Source organism: Eschscholzia californica, unplaced genomic scaffold (genome assembly GCF_041429995.1).
Source record: "Eschscholzia californica isolate CP2 unplaced genomic scaffold, dmEscCali1.0.p SCAF_5, whole genome shotgun sequence".
Lineage (NCBI taxonomy): Eukaryota > Viridiplantae > Streptophyta > Magnoliopsida > Ranunculales > Papaveraceae > Eschscholzia > Eschscholzia californica.
The window spans coordinates 31,165,410-31,191,032 of record NW_028238472.1 but is presented as its reverse complement, the minus strand read 5'-3'; the positions used below and the strand labels follow the sequence as shown (position 1 = coordinate 31,191,032).

The 25,623-nt window shown below is 37.2% G+C and overlaps 2 protein-coding genes across 3 annotated transcripts; one reads left to right on the top strand and one right to left on the bottom strand.

The window, feature by feature from the left end:
• The first annotated feature begins 6,594 nt into the window (after positions 1 to 6,594).
• On the top strand, positions 6,595 to 8,110 carry LOC147538581 (GDP-mannose 4,6 dehydratase 1). The gene has a single exon (XM_086639057.1). It carries the CDS (start codon positions 6,736 to 6,738, stop codon positions 7,846 to 7,848), a length of 1,113 nt encoding a protein of 370 aa, XP_086495183.1. The 5' UTR covers positions 6,595 to 6,735; the 3' UTR covers positions 7,849 to 8,110.
• Positions 8,111 to 9,231: 1,121 nt separating this feature from the next.
• Positions 9,232 to 13,439, bottom strand: LOC147538580 (protein IQ-DOMAIN 32-like). Of its 2 annotated transcripts, none has more exons than XM_086639055.1 (6): positions 13,032 to 13,439; positions 12,145 to 12,543; positions 11,836 to 12,045; positions 11,595 to 11,675; positions 9,989 to 11,483; positions 9,232 to 9,587 (listed from the first exon to the last, which is right to left on the bottom strand). In XM_086639055.1, the coding sequence occupies exons 1-6, from the start codon at positions 13,119 to 13,121 to the stop codon at positions 9,568 to 9,570; spliced, it is 2,295 nt and encodes a 764-aa protein (XP_086495181.1). In that variant the 5' UTR covers positions 13,122 to 13,439; the 3' UTR covers positions 9,232 to 9,567. The 2 variants fall into 2 exon arrangements, with proteins under 2 accessions (XP_086495181.1, XP_086495182.1); XM_086639056.1 differs by having other exon boundaries at positions 10,013 to 11,483.
• Between the last annotated feature and the right edge of the window lie 12,184 nt (positions 13,440 to 25,623).

Genomic DNA, 25,623 nt, shown 5'->3' with positions numbered 1-25,623 from the left:
TTGAGCCCTTTACTTTATGACTAGCTTCTTTTCGGTTTTCTATTTTTCGTAATCAAAATTGGTCATTTTCTTCTAATTCCATCTAACTACCATCATAGTAAATGTTTATCTTTCAAAAATACCCTTGCATGTGTCAGTGTGTGTTACTCGCGGTTGTCAAATCAACTATCCAAATAATAAAGCTAAAAGGAAATTGACTTTTGTAGACGTTTTTAGGTGGCCTGTCCTTATACTGTGGTCTGTGTTTTTAGGTGGCTTGCCCTTATACTGGGGTCTAAGTTTTAGCCGTTTTTAAGCCTTTTCTGGGCCTCTTGTGGTGGCCTTAGACTTGGTGTTCTGTTGGCTTCTGTGGTCTGAGTTCTTGACCGGTGGGCCTATCCTCTCCTTTGACCTTAGCTTTTAGGGTAGCTTTGGGTTGGTTGCCTTTAGACTTCTGTTAGTTTTAGCCATATTTAGGCCTTTTCTGGGCCTCTGGTGGTGGCTTTAGACTTAGTGTTCTGTCGGCTTCTATGGTTGTAGTTTTTTAGTGGTCTGCCCTTGTCGACAGACCTCCCCTTCCCAGCTATGGAGCTCTCTATCCTAGCTTGGAACGTCCGTGGGTGTGGTAATTTTGCTAATCGTAAACACCTCACCACGCTCATTAAAGAGCATTACCCTGATTTTCTTTTTCTGTCTGAAACCAAATGCCTCAACACAAACCTTGACAAATTACTGAATCTAACTAGCATCTATGAGAAATATGTGATAGACCCGATTAATAAAGCAGGTGGGCTCGCTATATATTGGTCTCCCCAATTTGACATAAAGGTTATTTACGCTGACAATAACATGATTCATGTGCAAGGTACACACACAGACAAGGAAAACACCTTCAATATACGGGCTTCTATGTAAGCCCGTATAGTAAGGATAAAATGAAACCGTGGGAAATCTTGTCCCAACAAGCCCCTGCTTCCCACACCCCCTGGCTTGTCATAGGTGACTAGAACTGCATTTTTGACCAGTCTGAAAAACTAGGAGGCAAAGAGGTTTCTCAGACTTCACTTATCCAAAGTAAACAGACTATTAATGATATGGGTCTTCAGGATATAGGATTTGTGGGCTACCCCTACACCTGGTCTAACAAACAATTTAGTGGTAACCTCATCCAAGAGAGACTGGATCGCGCTTTAGTGAATTACAATTGGCTTACCACTTACCCCCACTCTAAGCTCACCCATCTCCCGACTCTAGGTTCTGATCATAACTCCATTTTTCTCTTCACCAAGCCAAACTCCTCCCTTGGGCGTAAACCTTTTAAATTCATTCGTACTTGGATGTCCTACACAAATTGTGCGCACTTCATCAAAACTAACTGGAGTACCATCCCCACCCAGATCCAAACCAAACTTAACTCCCTGGCTATTAAACTTTCTAAGTGGAATAAAGAAGTCTTTGGACACATTGACAATAACATAAAAAGCCTCACTCAGCAACTTCAATCCATTAAAAATGCTGATAGGTTCAAAGCTACCTTCACCCCGATTGAAACTCTCCTCCTCCAGCAAGAAAGCCTGTGGAAAGAAAAATCGAGAATAGCCAACATCAACTTAGGTGATCGAAACACTCAATACTTCCATGCGAAAGCCACCACGAGAAATCGTAAAAATCAAATCCATTCCATAAAGTTGGCTGATAACTCGTGGACCAATGATGAAGCTAAGGTATCCACTGTCTTTGTTACTCACCTTCAGAATATTTCCTCTTCAGTTGGTTCCACCTTATCAAACAATCTCATTGAGTGTTTCAACCCGCAGATCTCTCAATCCCGAAATGAAGCTCTAACTGCCATTCCTGAGTTGGATGAAATCCGTAAGGCCACTTTCTCTCTGAAACCTGGTGCTGCTCTTGGCCCGGATGGGTATCCCCCTCTCTTCTACCAAGCCAACTGGGATACGGTCAAAGACGACCTCCTCCATATGGTTTCCCTCTTCTTCAGAGAAGCCACTCTCTCTACGATGTTTAATCATACTCACATCTGCTTAATCCCCAAAACTAAAACTCCCCAAACTCCGGCTGACTATAGACCGATAAGTCTTCTCAACACCACCTATAAAATCATCACCAAAATTCTGGCCAACAGACTCAAACCCACCCTTACTGAGATCATATCCCCTTTCCAAGCCGCTTACGTTTCGGGTAGGCAAATCACAGACAATATCATCATAAGCCAAGAGCTAATTCACTCCTATAAGAAAATCAAAGGAGCGAAAAGGTATTTCGGCCTTAAACTAGATATGTCCAAAGCTTTTGATCGGATTGAATGGCATTATCTGGAAAGGATTATGCTTCTGATGGGATTCTCTCCTAGTTGGATTAAGCTTGTTAGTACTTGCCTCAACTCTAGCTCCATGGTTGTCCTGATCAATGGGCGCCCCGGTTTAACTTTTGATGTTAGCCGGGGGATTAGACAGGGCGACCCGCTTTTGCCTTTCCTCTTCGCGATAGCCATGGAAGGACTTAGTCGTCTCCTTGATAAGCAGAATAGCCATACCCCCTTCATCGGCTTCCCTATTTCTAATTCGGATCTTATTATCAACCATCTGCTTTTTGCTGATGACTGCATTATTTTCGGTCAAAATTCACTAGACAACATCCACAATCTCAAAAATATTCTGAAAGAATTCAGTGATGCGTCGGGTCAGATGATAAACTACTCTTAATCCAACATCTTCTTCTCTAAAAACTCGCACCCGAAATTCAAGCGTATGATTATTCGGGAACTTAAAGTTCATCAATCCTCGGCTGGCGATAAGTACCTCGGCACTAATCTTTTCATTGACAGAAACAAAAATTCTATCTTTCAACCACTTCTCACCCACATTAAAAACAAATTTGCCAAATGGCAATCTAACCTCCTCTCCCAAGCTGGTCGCTCGGTAGTCATTTCAACTATCGCAACGGCTGTTCCCCGATACCAAATGCAGTGCTTTGCCATCTCAAAAGGCATATGTAACAGCATTGAGTCCATCCAAAGGACTTTCTGGTGGGGAAAATCCAAAACTTTCTACACAATCAACTGGTCTACTATTTGCAAACCCAAGAAGCTGAGTGGTCTTGGGTTACGCCTCCCCCTTCTTGATAATCAGGCCTTTCTCAACAAGATCATCTGGCGCATTATCAATAATCTTAATGTCATATGGGTTCGCGTTCTCAAAAGTAAGTACTATCCCAAATCCCATAAGCCCTCTCCTCCCAAAGCTACTCATTTATGGCCCTGGAAATCGACTACTAAGCAATATAATCAAATGGAATGTCTTATTTTCTGGGATATCAATAAAGGAGTTAACAAACATTTTGCAGGATTTTTGGATCCCGAACCACCCCCCCCCCCCTCCCATAACTAACCAAAGTGGGTCTAACCTTAAATGGGTCTCACAACTTATTACTAATAACAGTTGGAATTTTCAGATTTTACAACAATGCTTTAACAATGAGATATGCAGATCAATCCTGAGCATCAACATTCAAAATAATCAAGAGGAAAAACCGATGTGGGCGTTAACAAAATCAGGTAATTTTTCAATAAAATCTATGTATAACTATTTAAGAATAGGAAGCACAGACCATATGCAGGATCAAACCGACTGGTTCTTTATATGGAACATGAATATTACTATCCCTCGAGTTAAACTATTTCTATGGAAGTGTTGTACCAATAGCATACCTGTAAAAGCTAAGACTTCATTGGAGACTCATACTCGTGCATTAATTGTGATGAAAATGAAACTTTAGATCATGTAATGCTTCATTGCACGTTTGCAAAAGCAATATGGTTTCATTTTCAGGTTAGAACAGATCAAATTAGCTCTACTAATCAATGGATTCAACAATGGAGAAATCTAAATGAGGATATCACCAATCAATATGCCAAGATCCTTTGGTTCATATGGAAAGCTCGTTGTGAAAACTATTTTAACACGAACATACAAAACCCGATACAAATGATTGACAGAATAAATAATGCCTCTATCACTCCTCTCAAAATTGAGACTGTTATCACTAACAAATGCAGGAAGAACACTAAGCAAAAAACATGGAGACCTCCATCGACACCATACTTAAAACTGAACGTCGACGCCTCTTTTACCAATATTACAGATCCGGTCGGAATAGGATGTATCATTAGGGATGAAGAGTCTAACTTCATTATAGCAGCAGCGGACTCGGTGTGGTGCCAAAACGTGGAAGAATGTGAAAGCCTAGCCATACTTTCCAGTATCCAATGGGCGTTACAATTGAATATCACTCACGCTCATATAGAAAGTGATAATCAAGCTCTTGTCAAGTTCATCAACGGTCTAAGTGTCGGACTCCACTGGCAAACCATAAAGATTATGCAACAAGTAAAGGTCCTTATAAATAAATTCGAGGGCATCATCTTCACCTTTGTTCCTAGAGACTGAAATGCTCCGGCAGATGCGCTTGCAAAATGGAGAAGAAGAAATGAGGATAGATATGTGTGGAATTCTGTACCTTCTTTTGTTTCTGCTTTACTCTAGTAATTTTGTTTGTATGTTGTACGTTCGTATTTCGTTAATGCAATGTTTTCTCATAAAAAAAAAAAAGCAGATGAAATTCACCTGATGAAAAAATAAATACCTAGCAATTTCTAAACCAGTAGCTGAAATAGTTGAATTTGACCAAGAAACTATGCCAAAAACAAAGTCAAGACTCATACATTTGATCATAGTTCTAACTGTTCTCGTTGCTTTGATATTAGGTAACTCTCTATTATCTGTCTCTTTATATCTCTCTATATGTGTCTTTCTATGATTAATTTGTGTTCATCTTCTACATAGGATTCTCATTTTTGCTAAAATCAATCTAGGATTTATCGTTCCCTTCGTGAAAGTAATGCTTTATCAAACAGTGTTCAATCGAATTCACTATACCTTGTTGATTCGTTTTCTTTTCTCTTTCTTTTCTCTCTAAACTAGAACAGCAACAGAAGAAGAAAAAGAAGATATGTCGGATTGTTTATAATTCCAAAATTGGTGAACCACTGCATTTCTCCCTATAAAGCTATGTTAAACTCAAGTGAAAATAGTAAGTAGTAACAAAAGGTGGAACATTAAGAAATTACTAAAAAGAACACGAAAAAGTAACAAGATAAGTATGAAAGATATCACGTCGCCGACAACGGTGGCAGCGGCTACTTCTTTCCGACCACTTCTTACATCGTCTCAATGGAAACAACTTGAACATCAAGCTTTGATCTATAACTATTTAACGACCGGATTACCTGTTCCACCGGAACATGTTTTACCTATCCTGTAAAGCTTCGAATCAATGTCAGTGAGGTTTAATCATCATCTGAGTAGTAAGGGTTCATTTTAATCAGTAAGATCACAAGCCACCTCTCTCTCTCTCTCTCTCTCTCTCTCTCATCTTGAAGATTTAATTTACGGCTGATTCAGACAGATGTTAAAACTATATAGTAAGAGAGTTAATAATAGATTTTTCTTGAAGTTCAGATAATTAAAATTAACAAAAGATGTAATTTTCTATGATGAACTCAGAGCGAGAAAAATGTACGTTCATGTTTAGAGAGAAAAATAAAAGAGGGGGAAGGGGAAAAGGGTTTTGTTGTAGGGGGTTGGGACTTGAAAGGTTGGACACGTTTTTCTTCTCCCAAATATAGAAAAAGATAGAGGTTAGAGAGAAGAAGAAAAAATATTTAAAAATCATTAAGGTCGTCGGAGTTGACCGACCATTAGCAACCACTAATAATATGTCATAGAAAACTACAAGAATAAATGAGACTTAATTCTAGAAGAAGGGTAATAAAGGAAACTAAAAGATAAACTATTTGAGTTGACTGACAGCCTTTATAAAAGTAGGGCTGTAAACGGACCGAACTATTTTCGGATACAGTACTATCCGAATTCGAAATCCGAAATTATTCGAACTATCCGATAAGGGTTCGATATCCGACGGATGGTCAAAAATGACATCTGAATCCGATATTCGAAATGCTATTCGAATATCGAATATTATCCGATCCGAAATTCTGAATTTTAAGCCATAACATTATAACACAATATTATCCGAAATTCGAATATTATCCGATCCGAAATTCAAATACAATATTATCTGATCCGAAATTCCGATAAGAGTTGAAGACTTGAAGTTGAACTTTGATTCTTTGAAGTCTGAAGACTTAGTCTTAGACTTTAAGTTGACTACTTGAGGATAAAGTTTTGTTTATTTTTTAATCCCTTGGGTGAATCTTAACCGTTGATTTCAAATGCGAATCGGATCGGATTTTTTCGAAGTCGGATATAGCTATATCCGAATCCGAAACCGATATCCGAAAATTATCCGACAAGACATCCGAAATTCGAATCCGAAATGTCAGATTATTTGAGTGCGGATGCGGATCGGATTCGGATTTTCGGACCACCGTTTACAGGCCTATATAAAAGGGGCCAAAAAGGAAGCTAGTCACAAACTAGGATTAAAAAGGAAATAACCCAAAAAAAAACGAGTGAGATCCATAATCCAGCTGGTCCCATGACTGACGGTGCTGGGTCCCACCTCAACGCTGACCAGACCCGTTTTCATAACTCCAGATCTTACCCGGCCCAGTCTCCCCCTTCTTCTTCATAGATACCTTCCTCTCTTCTTCTCTCTCTCTCTAGGATTTCTTCAGTTTCCCTCTCTACGATCTGAGAAACGAAAAAGAGAGAAATAATGGCGACAATTGAGAACAATCACGAAAAAATTGACTCTGCAACTAACGGAGAATCCACACAACCTCCCCGGAAGATAGCTTTAATCACCGGAATCACAGGTCAAGATGGTTCATACCTGACTGAGTTCCTCCTCGAGAAAGGATATGAAGTTCATGGCTTAATTCGAAGATCTTCAAATTTCAATACTCAAAGAATCAATCACATCTACATTGATCCTCATAATTCTCTCAAAGCTCGAATGAAACTTCATTACGCTGATCTAACCGACGCTTCTTCTCTTCGCCGATGGATTGACATAATCAATCCCGACGAGGTTTACAATCTTGCTGCTCAATCTCATGTCGCTGTATCATTCGAGATCCCTGATTTCACAGCTGATGTCGTCGCTACTGGTGCTCTCCGCCTCCTTGAAGCTGTCCGATCTCACATCGCCGCCACTGGTAGATCGAATATCAGATATTATCAAGCTGGGTCATCTGAAATGTTTGGATCTACTCCTCCTCCTCAATCGGAAACAACCCCATTTCACCCTAGATCTCCTTATGCTGCTTCAAAAGTTGCTGCTCATTGGTACACAGTGAATTATAGAGAAGCATATGATCTTTATGCTTGTAATGGAATTCTATTCAATCATGAATCTCCTCGTCGTGGTGAGAATTTTGTTACTAGAAAGATAACTAGGGCAGTTGGAAGAATCAAAGTTGGTCTTCAAAGTAAGCTTTTTTTGGGTAATTTACAAGCTTCAAGAGATTGGGGTTTTGCTGGTGATTATGTTGAAGCAATGTGGTTAATGCTACAACAAGAAAAACCTGATGATTATGTAGTTGCAACAGAAGAATCACATTCTGTTGAAGAATTTCTTCAAGTTTCATTTGGTTATGTTGGATTGAATTGGAAAGATCATGTTGTTATTGATAAAAGGTATTTTAGACCAGCTGAAGTTGATAATTTGAAAGGGGATTCAAGTAAAGCAAGGAAAGTTCTTGGGTGGAAACCTAAAGTTGGTTTTGAACAATTAGTGAAGATGATGGTTGATGAAGATGTTGAATTGGCTAAGAGAGAGAAAGTTCTTGTTGATGCTGGTTATATGGATGCTCAACAACAACCTTAAACAAGTTTTAAAATCATGTCTATCAAGGTATAATAAGTAAGTTTTATTAATGGTTTTATCATTCAAGATATTATTATTATTATATGTTTTAATTGCTTCTTGTTTAGGATGATTAAGCTGAGAAATTGGGTAATTTTGTTCTTCTGTTTTGATTGTTGTTGTTTGTTCTTTTGTTTTAGTTGGATCTTTATAGAGATCTGATTCTTTAATTTTAGTAATTCGATAATAGAAAGTTCATGATTGAAGTATCTTTAAAGAACTATATGGAAGTCATCAAACATTTACTTATTTTACTTCAGATCTTTAGGTAATTTACGCTCATGGATATTGGTTATTATAATCTGGTCTGAGATCTCGTTCCTGTAGTTCAAAGCTTTCCTACTTCTATTAAGGTTTTCTGCAATGTGGGTATTATTTAGTGTTTTTTTTCGATACGGAGATTTATTGATAGATCCTGCTTATCTGCAATCGTTCTAACTGGTTGTTTCAACTCGTGAAATTGAACTTATAATTCATGAGTTAGGGAAAATAACAGATTAACCGAAACCTAAAATCTGAATGATATTTGGGGTATGTGCAATTCTGATTACATATGCACCTAAATTACATATGCACCTAAAAATCTAAAACCTTCGAAGATTTTGGAAGAGATATTTACAGAAATTGTATTAAACAAATAGAGCTCTCTTTGGGGAAGATGAACTAGAATCTGATGTGAGGTGAAAGACTCAGTGTAGTCGTGCGTGAGTGAGATCAATGGCTTATGTGTGTTTCCACTTCTTCCTCCCCATGTGAAAAGAGGTTGGGGTTGTTTATAGTAGATTTGTGCCGAGAAAAAAGAAACCCATATCATATGGAGTTGGTTAGGTTGAGTAACTAGGCTGCGTAGAAGCCGACTAGTATTTTGATAGGTGTTGCTTCACAAACTTGATGATATAAAAAACCAGAATTTCATCAGTAAAATTGTTCCACATTGCTGTGGAAGACCTTCCTGGCTTTGTTCTAACATAACAGTCTTGTTGGCTATGCCTTTATGGTGACTGGCCCCAAGATGGGTCAGGTGCGCCAGCTTGGGACGGTATGTCAGGTCCATGCGAAGGAAGAACTAGGGTAGAGGGCCAAGGTGGTACAGGACCATATGGCTGGTATCACTGTACAAGTTGCAACTTTAAGAATATCACCAAACACTGAATTATTAGTCCAAAGTTTACTCGTTCCGAAAGAGGTGACCGTGATTCCTGTCTTTTCGTCTCTGGTTCTGCTTGGAGAACTAAATTTCAAATCTTGTTGTCCTCTACAGCTCTATCATTTAGCCTCTTCCTCCAAGGATAGGAGGAAATTTGACCACTCATAAAATACCAGACGGAACTATCACAAGAGAGGGAAACAACTTTGATCTTTATATACACAGAACCGAAACAAAGAACAAACTCACAAACAATATCTCTTCTTTGTTTTTCAATATAAGCACTCAGAAGCACAAAATCCTCAACCCAAACAAATACACTGAAAGAAAATAAAATTGAAGTACATACCGCTGGTCGGCAGGACTCCGTTTCTCTATTAATTTACATCAAATCCTCACTTCTATTTCATTGATCAGTTCACAATACCCCGTAACTGTATTTTTAGGTTGGTGTAATGATTCAATAAATATACTTCTGTTCAGTAAACTTACCAGTCCCGATGGAGTTTGAAGCCACTACAAACAAGATAGTATCACCTAATCCACTTCTTTTCTGCAAGAAATGTTAATATTTTCAAGCACTTGAAGTATTAGGGTAACTGGATGAATTAATGACCGAAAACAATAAAAAACCGAATACATAGTTTCTAGTTGGTGCACTGCACTCCTAGTTCTATTCAGAGGTTGAAAACCTTAGCGTCTAGTTGGCCTGGAAGGTGATATTCTGTTAGGGATTGTCATGGCATATTCCAGAGCTCAAGGGAAATACAAAGCTAAACCCTCAGGAGTCAGGACCTAAGCAGTTCGGATTGGATAGGATCAGGGATCATCTCCACCGTTTAGTTTCAACTACTAAAGAAACTAAGATTTAAAGGGTATGGTTTGAATAAAATATGTCTCTACTTTTAACAAATTTTAGAATCCAAAAGCATCACGGAGAGATTGACATATTACCATAAGGAGAATTTGTACTGCTACCTTTCACGCCTGGTTGTGCTTGGGACATCGATCGTTGTATGCGTGGTGAGCCTTGCTTTCCGTTTGTGGCAGGCAACGAATGCCGTTTCTTGATGTAAATATCCTTGTCTTGTATGTCAGGACTTGACCTTGGAGATATGTGTAATTGGGCCTTAGCCCTAGCAGACTCTGTAGCTTGCATGTAACTTGGTAACGAACTACTGCTACTACTATCCTTCGGCTCTTGGTCTAGGTGTTTGGATTTAGGCGAACCAAATGAGTTGCGCCATTTCCCACTTTTTGGGTCCTTGGGCAATTGCTCGATACTACTTCTTGAACCGGAATCGTGGTTTTGATTTGACGGGGATCTTTTATTTGGTGTTTGATACTTTCTGCCTTGAGTCGCCTTACTCTTATCCATTTTGTTCCTTTTAGCATTAACGGAAACTTGACTTGATGGAGTTCCGTGTGACTCGGAGATAGTTACATGGCTTTTTGGAGATCCTTCTGGTGATGACTTGAATGAGTGTTGATCTATCACAGAATCTGCTCGAAGCAGCACGTCCGATGCACTTCTTTCTGGTAGCCTCTCTACTTTCTGGGGGTCTACAGATAAACTTAGATCAGATCTAAAATTAATATTCTCATTACTTTCTGGCTGAACAGAGGCAGGGTTTGATAAATTAGGCTGAGGCACTGAGACACCAGTCTTTGGTTGAATGTTTAGACCTTCAAGAGCACCTACTTTTTCAGTTGTCTCATTCAGCTCAGATGTCGCTTTTTCTATGAATTCGGGTTCTTGCTCGATGACCATATCACCAGCCTCAGACCTATTTGGTGAATCAAGAGTTGAAGTAATAGAAAGTAAACTGCCACAATCAGAACTGGCAGCTTCAACCCTTATTTTGTTGGAACTTAAATTCTCTGTCAGGTTAGGTTCCTTAGTCTTTGTCTGGGAATCAGCTGAAGAAAGTCTGTTCACCTTTGATTCCACTTCAGCATTTCGAATTGTAGAACTGTTCGTCGACCTAGACGATGTTGCTGTTGAACTTAGTCCTTCAAATTTTGATTGAACTGCAATGAAGTTAGGATTAGTTGACTTCCGGTGGTTCTTGCTCTCTATCCCGGGTTGGTCAGAGGCCAAACTTGTCATAAAACATTCTGATTGCTTGTTATCAGCCACATGCTCGGAGATACCCAGTAGTTGAGACGAAGAAGATTCATTGTCAAGTGATGTATCAGCTCTTGTGTTATCGTAGTTCATATCTGTCAAAAAAGAGCCAACTTCACTCAGGTCATGAAGTCCCGATTCAGAAGCAGTAACCCCAGTTCCGTTTTCCTTGCACTGTGGAGAAATTTCTGGTTTCTTTGATTCCACCGAGTCCAGCGAAGACACGGACATCCATCTTTCCAACCAGTTCCATGAAGAATCATGTTCTAAAGGATCGCATTTGATGTTAATTTGTTTGCCTTTTGGTGTTGATTGCATGAGCTAACAGCACAGAGTACTAGACTTTAGAGAAGAGATCCAAGCAAGAGAAAAACTGCCCAGCAGAACAGTGAATGATCAAAGGAAGAAAAAATAATAAAGAAATAAACGTACTTGACGAGCAAATGCATTGCTAAGCAACTTCTCAGTGGAAGAGTGATTGATAGTTGCTTTAGTTCCTTGTTTTTCATTTCCCTGAAGAATGTAATCTTTAGTAAAAATAACAATAAAATAAAACAGAAAAGAGATATCAAACTGAACTGCAAATCCTACAAGCAGCTACCTGGAAGGTGGTATCGGAGACAAATTAATAGGAATAACCAAATGTTATAAGCATTATAGCAAGAGTTTTTACCCTATTATTTCTGCTATTTTCATTAGAATTCTCCTCATTTCCGACCTGTAGTAATGACTGACGAGCACGACGTGCGCGGACAAGGGCCTGCATTTTGGTAATTGCATGAACGCAACGGAGGGTTCCCACAGCCTTACGCCTGACCAAATGCCCGCGTACAACAGCTTGCAACTTAATCACATTCTTTAGCTTCAAGAGTGTCCTCCGAGCCTATAACCCCAAAAAAAAAAAAACAAACGCATGATGAAAATGAAAAACAATCTCAGAAACAAATATAAATATATCATAAACAGCGGTATTTAGGTGTACCAAGTATCCCCTGACAGCAGTCTGAATGACGACAACACTTGACTGATTGAGGTTATGATTAGCCTTATTGACATTTGCCGTCGAAACTAAGGAATCAATCCCATCGGTGATCTCTGTGGAGATTACTGGATCAGTTGGAATCATAATCTTGGTAGCAATTACAGGATCAGGAGCATTTGAATTAGCTACACTCGATAAGGGATGATCAGTCTTCCAATCTGAGATAGATATCTTCTCAGAAGTAAGATTAGTCTGTGATTGGAAGTTGGTAGTAGTTGATACTTGACCTTCCTTGTTTGATGTCGAGGGCAATTCCATAACAGCAGTGTTGCTTAGCACTCGATGCCTGGCAGATCTCTTACTGAAGCTCCATCCTCGCTTGTCCTTTGCGTGTTCACTCTGCCAATAATTAACCCCCAAAAGTGGAAAGAAATAATTAACAGAGTTTAATGCTAATTCCCTATCTCCTTAATCAGTTTAATGCAAATTCATTCAGAAATTGACCTTTTGTTTTGCCGTCTAAAACAGCAAAACCCTAGATTTTTATTACCACATGCTGCTGTATCTACTTCATCGTCCAATTGGCAGTACACAAATTGTGAAAATCAGTTCAAATTCGAACAAGTATGGATCCAGTAAGGCATCATTCTCCATAACATTCAAGATTCAAATATAACCACATAGAGAAACGGAAATGAAGAGAGAGAGATCATGATCACACAAGAAACAATGAAATGAGATCATAGAATGAGTGGAAAAAACATATTCAAAAAAGAACAAAACAAAAACGAATCTAGGTTCTTTCCTAAACAAGGATGATGATGATGATGGTAAACTGCACCAAAAACACACTAATAAAACCTAGAAAAGTTGAGAAATAGCAATACCTTAAGAGGTTCATCATCAAGATCATCTTGATCAGCTGAATCGCTACCGCAAGTAAAGAATTTAAGACAAGAACTCTTGGATTTCACCATTTCTTCCTAATTTTTTAAAATTTGATCCTCTTTCACTCGGTTCTTTTCTACTTGACTTCCTCGTCTTCTCCTTCTTTCTGGTTTTAGAAGCCTGAAACCACGGACATGAACATGATTCCTAAAATCCAGCTAAACGTTATATTGGATTCCGCCATTTATCCGATCTTCTTTTGGTTCGATTCCAGACTTCACTCCCCTTCGTTTTTGGTTGAGAAAAGCAATACAAATATAAATCTGTCAACTCTCCCTTCCTATAACGCAAACTTAAGACATAATTAATGAACAGGTTATTTCCTAAATGGCCCCTATTTTATGATCAGTTTTTTGCTTAGCCCCCAGCTCAGTTTCATGTTTTTTGGTTAAAAAGACAACTTAACTTTTTAAAAAGCTAGGCCCCAAATAAATTTTCAAAATGTTCTTGAAGGACAATTTTAAAGACACGCTCATTTTCAATGTCAAATATACCCTTTGTCAATCTAAAAATACCAGGAAACCCTAAAAACTCAAATTCTAATCAACATGAACAACTAAAACAGAGAAACGACCGTGGGGTATTTGGCGATTTCGTCGAGATTGTTGAAGCCAATTTTTTTGCTATAAGATCATAAATCTATTTTAGGTTTTGGTGATTGAATCTCTTTACTTTTTGTTTGAAGATTATTTAGGGTTTTGAGTTAAGTTCTTGGTAAAGAATTTTAGAGAGAGAAAGTTACAATTTCCAATTTTTGAATCTTTAAGGATGAAGTAATTTTTTGCTATGTTAGTTATGATGTTTTGTTAGTTTTGATGTTTATGTTCAAACTTATTTGTTGAATTTCTATGAAAATATAGTTGATGCAAGGAATGTGTTTGATAAAATGCTTAAAAGAGATGTTGCTTAAAATGCAATGTTAGTTGGTTATACAAGATTTGGGTTGGTTGAAATAGCTATAAAGTAGTTTGATGAAATGCCTTTGAGAAATGTTTCTTCTTAGACAATCATGATAGGGGCTTATGTTCAAATTAAGAATTTCATGAAAACTTGAGTTGTTGATGGTAGATATTTTTCGAGTGGACCTTGAGAATACCAAACATTGGATCAAAGTGGAAGAGGTCGATAAAGTGTAGTGTGTGACATACATTTGGTCACAACAAGTAGACTTGTAAACTTGATGTTTGAACAAGTTTTCATTATGTTTTACTTTTTACCATGAAGACTAGCCAACTTAATTCATGAATTATTTTTCATTATGTTTTCACTTTCTATTCTCTTCATTTTTTTGATGAATTATGTTTATGTAATTGATTGTGACAGTAGCTGAACTAGAGACCATTGTAGCCGCAGCTGTAACTTAATTGCAAGGCTATGCAAGGTTTTTGCAAGGCTCTGCAATGTGTTTACTAGGCTATGCAAGGTGTTTGCAAAAGTCATGCAAGGTGTTTACAAGGCTCTGCAAGGTGTTTGCAAGGCGTTTGCAAGGCAGTGCAAGGTGTTTGCAAGTCAGTGCAAGGTGTTTGCAAGGCTCTGCAAGGTGTTTGCAAGGCTATGCAAGGTGTTTGCAAGGCAGTGCAAGGTGTTTACAAGGCTCTGCAAGGTGTTTACAAAAGTCATGCAAGGTGTTTGCAAGGCTATGCAAGGTGTTTGCAAGGCTATGCAAGGTGTTTGCAAGGGTCTGCAAGGTGTTTGCAAGATGTTTGCAAAAGTCATGCAAGGTCTGTAAAAGGCTTTTTGCAAGGTGTTTGCAAGGCTATACAAGGTGTTTGCAAGGCTCTACAAGGTTTTTGCAAGGCTATGTAAGGTGTTTGCAAAAATCATGCAAGCTCTAGCAGAGTTTTGAAAACTTTTTCTAGCAAAGCTCTAGAAAAACATTGATCAAAATCACTTGAAGTAACCATGAACTCTACGCACATCATGTTCGTCTTCTTTTACGCGGGTGCGGGGGCTGGAGCCCCCGTTTTTTGAAGAAATTTTCATAGCAATTCAGACAAAAAAAATATGTAACTTTAGAAGTCATTGTAAATACTTTGCAAGGCTCTGCAAGGTGTTTGCAAGGCACTTCAATCACTTTGCAAGGCTCTGCAAGCACTTTGCAAGCCTCTCCAAGGAGTTTACAAGGCTCTGCAAGGAGTTTGCGCTCTATTCAAAACATGTAAAGACAATATGAAAATCAGAATACACAAACATTGTTCAAAATGTAATTATCATATCCAACCAATCAACAAAATATTAACAAAAATATTCATTCATTCATCAAAATATTCATATCCAAGAGACAAATTCAAACTTTTTTCTCCTTTTTTTACCAATAAAAATACACATACATAACTTTTTAATATACATAAGGAGAAATATCAAACCCTTCAAATCGGATATGCAGTTGCATAATCCATTTAAGCTTGACCGAATTGATAATTTCTTTCTACGACCGCTTTAGCATTTGATCCCTTTCGTTTTTTGTTTGTTTCTGCTTTATCCATACTGTCCATCAAAAGAATTTTATGGTTAGTCAAGAGATTATAAACCTTACAAAGATATTATAGGATTGTTTAATTATATAACATAAATTAAACTAAACAAGGTGTTTGCAAGGCAGTGCAAGGTGTCTGCAAGGGTTTGCAAGGCAGTGTAAGGTGTCTGCAAGGGTTTGCAAGGCAGTGAAAGGTGTCTGCAAGGCAGTGCAAGGTGTTTGCAAGGCTTCGCAAGACAGTGCAAGGTGTCTGCAAGGCAGTGCAAACACATTGAAGCATTTCGTCGAACAGGTCTTGTGCATCATTTAAACGACATAATTTCAACAAAACCTACACAAAAGCCTTGCAAGGTACATTTAGGTGTTTAATACAAAACCTAATAGCATCATAAAATAGACATATAGACCTAATTATTACAAAAATTCTTTCTGCAAATCCATCATCCACATCAACAACAATATCAACAACAATATCAACAACAACATCAATAAAAACATCATATAACTTCAGTTCAAACAACTCATTTCTAAATTAACAAAAACAACTCATATAACTTCAGTTCAAACACAATTAAACCCTAAAATCCATTAAAAAAACAGAACAACAACAAAACAAAACAAAACAAAACAAAACAAAACCCTATATATCAGTTCAAAATTAAGAATACATTACAATCAAACTATTGAGATTAAAGAAGTGTACCTTGTAATTAGATTGAAGAAGTTGTGGTAAACCCTAGCTAAAATCAGAGAGTGAATCGTTCGTGGGTTTTCGTGAGTTTAGAGAGAGAGACTGAAATCGGTCGTGGGTTTAGAGAAAGAGAGGGAGAAATTGTAATTTCTTAGACCAAGGTTAGATTGGTCTTTTCACTGTAATAGAAAATTACATAATTGCCACTAGGGAGGTGAAGCCTAAAAAAATTTGATGAATGTTTTTTAACCGAAGTCATAATTATTTAGGGAGTTTTGGTTAAATTCCCGAATACAGAATACTCATGTGTCTTATTTTTAAAAGAGTTCCATGGAAAATAAAAGAGTTCCATGGAAAGTCTTCCACGGAATTTATTCTGTGAAAATAAGAGTTCTTTCGTTTGGTAGTCATTTATTATTTTGTGGGATTACGAACTCTTTTATGGGTAAAAATGCCATTTTAAACATATACGAAGATAAATACTCCCTCAGTCCCAAAAAATGAATGACCTATTTTGAAACCCCAACTTTTTAAGGGAACATCATTAATTAGAGTTTGATTTTCAAAAATAACATTGTTTTTCCAATTGTATCCTTATTAACTTTTTTAATTTACAATGAAAAAGTTGAACTTACTTTTAAATAAAGTTGTCATTAAAATATATTAAAATATATAGTACTGGGTATTATAGGAAAGAGCGAAAAGTTCTTTTCTTTATTTTTAGAAATAGGACACTAAAACGGGACAACCCAAAATAGAAATTAGGTCGTTCAATTTGGGACGGAGGGAGTATTAGGTTTCAAGTATTCGAATTTATTAAATATTTTTATTTTGATTTTTGACTTTCCACGGAAACTAATTCCTAAGGGAGATCAAGGAATTAAAAGTGGACTATATCATGGAAATAGATTCCCTAGGGAATTAAAACCATGGAATTATACTTCGTATCAAACAGTGGAAATACCTATTTCCATCGAACTAGGAGATATCAAACACGCCCTAAAGGTTTTCATCCTTAACTATTTGTTGACGGCTAACTTTTTATGTATTTCTTTTTTTTCTCTTTCCAGCTTATGTTTCTTTCTTCTTCACAAATCACAATCATGTACTTTCTTACACTGATCTCCGTTAACAGAGTCACAAAATATAAATTTTTTATTTTTATTGACTTCAATTTATAGAGGTCCAACTTTTTTTTATTCTAATTTCACTCCTCCATCATTTTTATTAGATTTCTCATCTCATCCAATTTCTGAACTTAACAAAAAATAATGTTGTTGGGGAAGAAAAAAAATGTTGTTGAGCCAGAAGAAGAACAAATTCATCAACGGGGGGTTTCTTGTTCCTTTCTCTTTCTAAGTTTTCTTATTCTTCTTTTCCATCAATTTCAATGCTCTTACTCTCGTGTACATCTCAAGCATCTCAAAAGAATAGAGGGTATGAAAAATAGTAATGATCTTCCATACTTAAATTCATACCTTTATTACAGTTTTGATTCATCAAAATCACTAGATATAGTTTTCCTTTCACCTCCCGTTAAACCTAATGAGCTTGGGTAATTAACCAAACTTCTGTTGGTATGCTTGGATCTCTATCTTTAATTGCTTTCATGGGTGAAAATGGTAAACAAATGTGAAAACATTTAATGTCAATTCATATAAAATGGTCGAAGAATAAAAGATTAATTTTGAGGTGAAAGATATGAAAGCTGAATTTATTAACAGGTTGATGAGGAATTTTTGCTAAAGAATTTGGAGACATTTGTTAATCAAGTTTGGTTGTTACAGAAGGGAATCCAAATATTCATAATATGAATTTGGTAATTTGAATTATAAAGGAAAACTTAATTTCGTCAGTGGAAATATTAATACTAATGTCATTGATGGTGGAGATTTAAAGTTTCGAGGTGGAATCATAAGTTGATCGTACTTTTCTGTTTTAAAATTTTGACATTTCTTATGTAATTTTTTGCATTTCTAGAACTATTGTGGTGGATGAGCACTATGCTTCAATGCTTCGACTTACAACTCCAAAAAAAATGAGATGACGAAAGAAATGAATTAGAAAATAAAACTTTTAGAAAAAACTATTAATGGAGGGCAATGAATGAAAGGAAAAATAAAAATAAAGTAGGTGATGTTTTTTTTTTTTTTGATGAGCAAATACAGTGAAACTACAAAATCCACAAATTAAATTACAATATTCCTCATAAAATCCGGAGTCGCATTCCAAATTTTCCTCTGACGGTTTGTTCTTCCCCATTTTGCTAGTGCATCCGCCTTAGTGTTGCATTCTCTCGGAGTGTGGGTGAAAATAATTTCCGTAAAGTGTTCACGGAGGTCCATTGCTGCTGAGATGATGCTTCTTGATTGCCATTGCAGACAATCACCCTTGTTATTAACATAGTTTATCAGATTAAGATTGTCAATCTCGATATGAATGTGTTTGATTTGAAGTTGAACTGCCCATTTGATACTGAATTGAATGGCTAAGCTCTCACATTGTTCTACAGTTTGTCCCCGAACTGTGTCTGCGGCTGCTATGACAAAGTTTGCCTCCTCATCATGAATAATACATCCTATTCCTGCTGGTTCGGTGAGTGTTGTAAAAGATGCATCCGTGTTCATCTTAAGAAATGGTGTCGATGGAGGTCTCCATTGGTGTGACTGAGATTGTTTCCTGCATTTCTTCGTTATAACGGAATCAATTTTTAACGGTACTGTGGAAGTTTGCTAAATCCTTTCAATGATCTGGATAGGGGTCTGTTTAATAGTATGAAAGCAATTTTCACATCTTGCTTTCCAGATAAACCATAGTATGTTTGAGGATTATTTATGATTCTTCAGTTAATTTTGTTTAGGAAAGCTTGATTGTCAAGATGTGGGAGATAAATGCCTAATCCTCTTAGTTTACGTGGCTTACATATCGCAGGCCAGCAGATGGTATGAAAGGTTTTGGATTTTCCCCACCAGAAAGTCCTTTGAATGGACTCGATGCTGTTACTAATGCCTATGGGTATGGCAAAGCACTGCATTTGGTATCGGGGAACGGCCGCCGCAATTGTAGAGATTACAATTGAGCGACCAGCTTGGGATAAGAGATTCGTTTGCCACTTCGAGAGTTTATTTTTTATTTGAGTTAAGAGGGAATTGAAAGCCTGTTTTTTATTTTTGCCTATGAAGATATTTGTACCAAGATATTTCTCACCCGAAGACGTTTGATGAACTTTGAGATTGCGAATAATCATCCTTTTGAATTTAGGATGGGCATTTTTAGAGAAGAAAATGCTAGATTTGGAGTAGTTGATCATCTGACCCGAAGCATTGCTGAATTCCTGAAGAATTTGCTTAAGATTGTACACATTTTCCAGAGTATTTTGCCCGAAAATTATACAGTCATCCGCAAATAGGAGGTGTTTGATAGAAATGTTAGAATTAGGTATAGGAACTCCTACAAACGGGATAGTACCAGAGTTATTCTCTAGCATCCGACTAAGCCCTTCCATAGCTACGGCAAAGAGAAACGGGGAGAGCGGATCTCCTTGTCTAATGCCTCTACTGATATCAAAAGTGGTGCCCGGACGACCATTGACAAGTACCGCCATGGTGCTGGAACGGAGACAAGTATTAATTAGTTGAATCCAGAGATCAGAGAAACCCATTAGAGTCATAATTCGCTCGAGGTAACTCCATTCAATACTCGAAAGCTTTAGACATGTCTAATTTGAGACCAAAATAGCTTTTTGAACCTTTGATGTGTTTGAATGAGTGAACCAGTTCCTGGCTAATGATGATGTTGTCAGTGATTTGTCTGCCTGGTACATAGGCCGCCTGAAAGGGAGAGATGAGGTCAGGAAGAATGGTTTTGAGGCGATTAGCCATGATCTTAGTGTTGATTTTATAGGTGGTGTTAAGGAGGCTAATGGGCCTAAAGTCTGTAGGATATTGAGGAGTTTTAGTTTTGGGGATGAGACAAATGTGAGTGTGGTTAGATTGAGGCGGGAGGGAGGCCGTATTAATTGAAGAATTGAGTCACCATCCTGGTGATGTCATCTTTAACCGTCTCCCAATTAGATTGGTAAAAGTAAGGAGGGTAGCCGTCAGGACCAGGAGCCGCGTCAGGCTTGAGGGAGAAGATGGAATTCCTGATTTCATCAGTGAGGGGTAAGTTGGTAAGAGATGCATTCTGAAGAGTGGTGATTTGTTGGAAAAAACACTGCTCCAGGTTAGGAGAGCAGGTGGAGCTAGCCGTAGTAGAGATGCTTTTGATGTGGGTAGAGAGGATAACTGATATTTCTGCATCATTGTTAATCCATTCATTGTCAGAGGTTTTGAGAGAAGTGATCTGGTTTTTACGATTCCAACTATCAGCTTTGGCATGAAATAATTTAGTGTTACGATCTCCCAAGTTAATATTAACCACTCTAGATTTTTCTTTCCAAAGACTTTCTTGCAGAAGAAGGAGGTTTTCAATTTGAGAGTAGATTTCTTTAAAGCACTGAGGATCTAGAGTGTTTTGGAGTTTCTCAGTGAGATTTTTGATGTTGCTATCCAGATGTCCGAACACCTCTTTGTTCCACTTTGACAATTTGATAGCTAGAGAATTGAGTTTAGATTGAATTTGATTAGGAAGCCCATTCCAATTCTCTTTGATAAATTGGGAACATTGAGGATGAGACATCCAAGTTCGTATGAATTTGAAGGGTTTGCGACCCAGAGAAGAGGAGGCCTTGGTGGTGAGTAAGATAGGGTTGTGATCAGACAAGAGTAGGTAGATGAGTAACTTTAGAGTTTTGAAAGTTGAGAATCCATTGATGGTTAACCAGAGCTCGGTCAAGTCTCTCTTGGACGAGTTTATTCGCGAATTGTTTGTTAGTCCAGGTGAAAGGTTTGCCCGAAAAACCAATATCCTGGAGGCCCATGCTATTAATGGCATTTTTACATTTGTTTATGAAAGAAACATTGGCCTCCTTACCTCCCGATTTCTCCGAGGGATGAAGAATACAGTTAAGGTCTTCAATAACCATCCAAGGTTTATGAATATCCGAAGTGTGACTAGCCAATATGTCCTAAGGTTTCATCTTATTAGTGGTATAGGGCCACCCATAGAAGCCTGTAATATAAAATTTGAAGTTATTGTCCTTTTAGGTGCCCATAGCATGGATCATATTGTGGTCTGAAAATATAATGTCCAAAGTATAGTTCGGGGACCAGTACATGGCTAGCCCACCAACTTTGTTGATCGGATTAACCAGGTGGTGATTATAGTTATAGTTCATATTCATAATTTTGTTTAAATTAATATTCATACATTTGGTTTCAGAGAGACAAATAAAGTCCGGGGTATGGTCCTTAATAAGGCTGGAAAGATGTTTACGGTTAGTGAAGTTTCCACAACCTCTAACATTCCAAGCCAAAAACGTTAACGTGGAGGGACTGATATCACTAGTGTTTAAAGGCAGGTCCATGCTCACAGACCAAGAGGAAAAGCCCAGATCAAGGGCACCCCTCAACACGCACAGGCAGAAAAGGTTAAGAAGCCCTTTAGGCTCCCTGTTGAAATCCAAGGGAAACAACCCCGGTCTGAAGGCACCCCCACACAGGACAGGACAAAAACGAGAGACTGTTCTAGAGACACCTCTGTCTCACAATGAAAAACCAGTGGGTATAGCACCCGCCAGAAGGTACTCCAAGGGGGAAACAGGGTCAAACAGGTCAGAGAAAGTCTAGAAGCACCTCCGTCAAAAGGCACTCCCTAACAGAAAAAAACAAAACCAGAGATTGAAATAGAGACACCTCTGTCTCACAACCAAAATACAAGGGGTTACTATCAAGACCAAAGGAACACTAGGAAGAAAACAGATTCAAACAGTAAAAAAAATACCAAGATAACACCAGTAACTCGAAATAATACCAAGTAATAACAGAGGATCAACAAGAACAGGAAAGTAACATTAATATAAGCTAGCAGAAGATAAGCCTAACAAAGATCAGAACACCAAAATGCAGAAGCCAAAAGCCACAGGCAACACTTAAGCAGGAGTGAATAGCACTGGTGTCTTATACCATCCGTGTTCACTCCTACTCAAACTAATTCCAAAATGAGTTCTAATAAAAACTGCTGTGGCTCCCACTTCTGCACCCACCACAAGCACCCAAAAGATCAAAGAAAGCAATCAACTGACCTGGACTATCACTTAAAACATAGATAATAACAAAAAGAAAACTACTAAACTACTACTAAAGCTAAGATGAGTAGACTATTCTGGTATTGCAGCTTCTTCCTCATCCTCCGCCGTTGGGATGATGCTCAAACTTCGAGACAACATGATTGATTCATTGAAGAGTCGACTGGTCTCCTGGTTGTCTATCAACATGGGATTAGTCTGTGAATCATCCTCTTATGGATCAGAGGAATTGATAGAAAGGACTCTGTGGTTTTGGATAGTTCTGCTACGAGCTTCATCAAATAGGAGATGAGGGGGGGTTGGGTGGTTAACTGGTGAAGGTGGAGGGGCTAAAAGAAGAGGAGCCTCCCTAGCTAGATCAGGGGAGTTAACTAGAACAGCTTCCATTGGAACATCATCATTCTCGGACTCATTCTCAGAAAAATAATTGAAGATGGGGTCATGGTTCAAAGGGTGGTCAGCAATCCTACAAACTTGACATATTGTTCCAGGAAACTTAGCATAGCTAATCTTCATTTCATGTTCTCCATCAGAAAAAACCGAGTTAATCACTGCCAGCAGAGGAGCTCTAACATCATAAAGAAAGTGAACACGCACATTAGGATTATTGACCAACCCAAAGTTCCTAGGTTTAATATCAATGATTTTGCCCATGCAATAAAAAATAGTATCTAAATCTTCTCTGTTTTGGATTGCTTGAGGCACATTGTACACAGTGCACTGATGGGCATAAAAGGTTACCCTAAAAGGTCTCCACCCGCAAGTATACGGGCGTCAAGTAATAACCCGGTAAGACTGGGATCGATCCTCAAGGATAGGGGGTAATTCGAATACCGAAAGAGTCTAATCCACTTGTTTAAATGTCAGTCACTAACTCAGACTAAAAACAAAAAGATAATAAGTTGGGTTTTTGGATTGATTTCAAATAAATAAACAAATAAGGCTAACTAAACTAAAGGTGAGAGATTCGGGAAGAGTCGAGCAAGAATCGAATGAGAGGGATACTTCGATCCACAAAGTCGATAGTGACTAGTACTAATGATCTATAAGCATAAAAAGTTAGTTAACTTCACCCATTTACTTGGATGGGTCAACGAACTCTTGGTTTAACTCAGATTCCAGTCCATGAACGGTCTAAAAACCCGGAAGATTTTATCATTAAAAGCAATAAAACTCTTGTCACATCAAAACATGTATCACGAGTATCCGAATACAAAAGCTAGCTAGACATGGTGAAACACATAATAAACGAGAAGATAATAAAGAAAGACATAAGTTAAGGTGAAAATCTCCCTATTCCAATGATGGCGCAATGCTAAGATCATTGAAATAAAGGAAGAATGAGTCAAAGATCCATAAAACCATCCCTTAATTGGCCAACCATCCAAGCCGGGAAGAAAATAAGGTGCAGGTCCAAATTACCCAGATTTGTGGGGCCCAAGAAAAAAAATGACAGGCCATTTCTTCTAATACCCTAAACACCCTTTAAGCTTATTTATTGACTCTCTTCTCTGTTTTAATTTTTGTTTCTCTCTCTACGCCTTTATCTCTCCTAGATTATCTCTCCACTCTAACTTTCCAAATGAGTAACCAAATCTTTAGATCTAGATTTTTTGATGTTTGATTTTTCTTCAAGAAAGCTTCAAGAAAGCAACTGCTCCCATCAAAGTTTCTTCACGACATAAAGTTTAGATTTAATTTTTTTTTTTTTTATGCAGATTGATAACCAACAAGTTTAGATTATGATTCTGGAGAGAGATTCGTTAGATTTAGAGAGAGAAATTCATCACCAAGTTTAGATTTGTTTTTTTAATCTCTCTTGCAGTATAACAAGCTGAAAATCAACAAAAAGTTCAAACCAAATTTTTTCTGTAGCCTGGAGATCAAAGAGGCTTAGATCTGAAATCAAGACTCAAATTTTGTTGGATACTTTAGTGACACTGACTTGGTAAGGAAGACATCTGGAGCGATGTATGATGCTTTTAAGAATAATTCTAGTTTGGATGTTGGTTAAAAAAAATTAAGAACAATATGATTTTTGGATTTAAAACAAATTGGGTCAGATGGTTGAAGAGTCAGATGTAGAAGATTTTGGTAGTTTTGTATCTTTGAAGACTTTTTGGTGAAATTGTATTATGTAATTTACACAACCAAATTTCGTATAAATTTTCATTAACAAAAATACATTTTGAAAGAAATGTATAGGACATTTCATTATGTACTGTACATAATAACATTTCCCATAAATTTTCATTTAAAAAATTTCTGTTATGGAAGGAATGTATATGACATTTTTGTATGTATTGGGATGATGATAATGATGATATTGGGAGAGATTGTGCATTTTTCCAGTTTTTAGTATCGTATATATTCTCGCAATTAGATGATTATTTGAAAGAAAAAATATTTTATTTATAGTACATTCGAAAATGTCCCGTACATTTCAAAATTTTCTATATATGTTAAGAAGGCAAAACATAGGAAAAAAAAGTTACATTACAATATGCACCGTAAATTCCTAAATGTCTAGTAAATATCATATATATTCCCGTATTTAGATGATTATGTGAAAGAAAAATTATTTTATTTATAGTACATTCGAAAATGTCCCGTACATTTTAAAATTTTCTATTTATGTTAAGAAGGCAAAGTATTTTAAAATTTTCTATTTATGTTAAGAAGGCAAAGTATAGGAAAAAAAATTTATATTAAGCGTCGTACTAAATGCCCGGTAAATATTACTATATATGTTCCCGTATTTAGATAATTATGTGAAATAAAAATTATGCTATTTATAGTACATTCCCAGATGTCCCGTACATTTCAATATTTTGTGTGCGTATTAAGAAGGCAAGGTATAGAAAAAAAAAGTTATATTATACACTTTCGCGCTTGAAAAATTATATTATGCAAAGCACATTTGTAAATGTCTTGTACACTATGAGAATATCATAAAATTAATCAAGGGATTATATTATATGTAGTCAAAAATTAATTAAGGGATTATATTATGTGTAGTACATTTTCAAATGTACTCTAAATTTCATAATGTCATGTGCAATTTCTTATAATTTTTATTTTTAAGAGATTTAAAATTTTAGAATTTTTTCTGGGAACAAACATGTGTATGGAAAACAAAATCTAGTAAAAAGAAACAAAATCTGCAAAAAAAGAAAA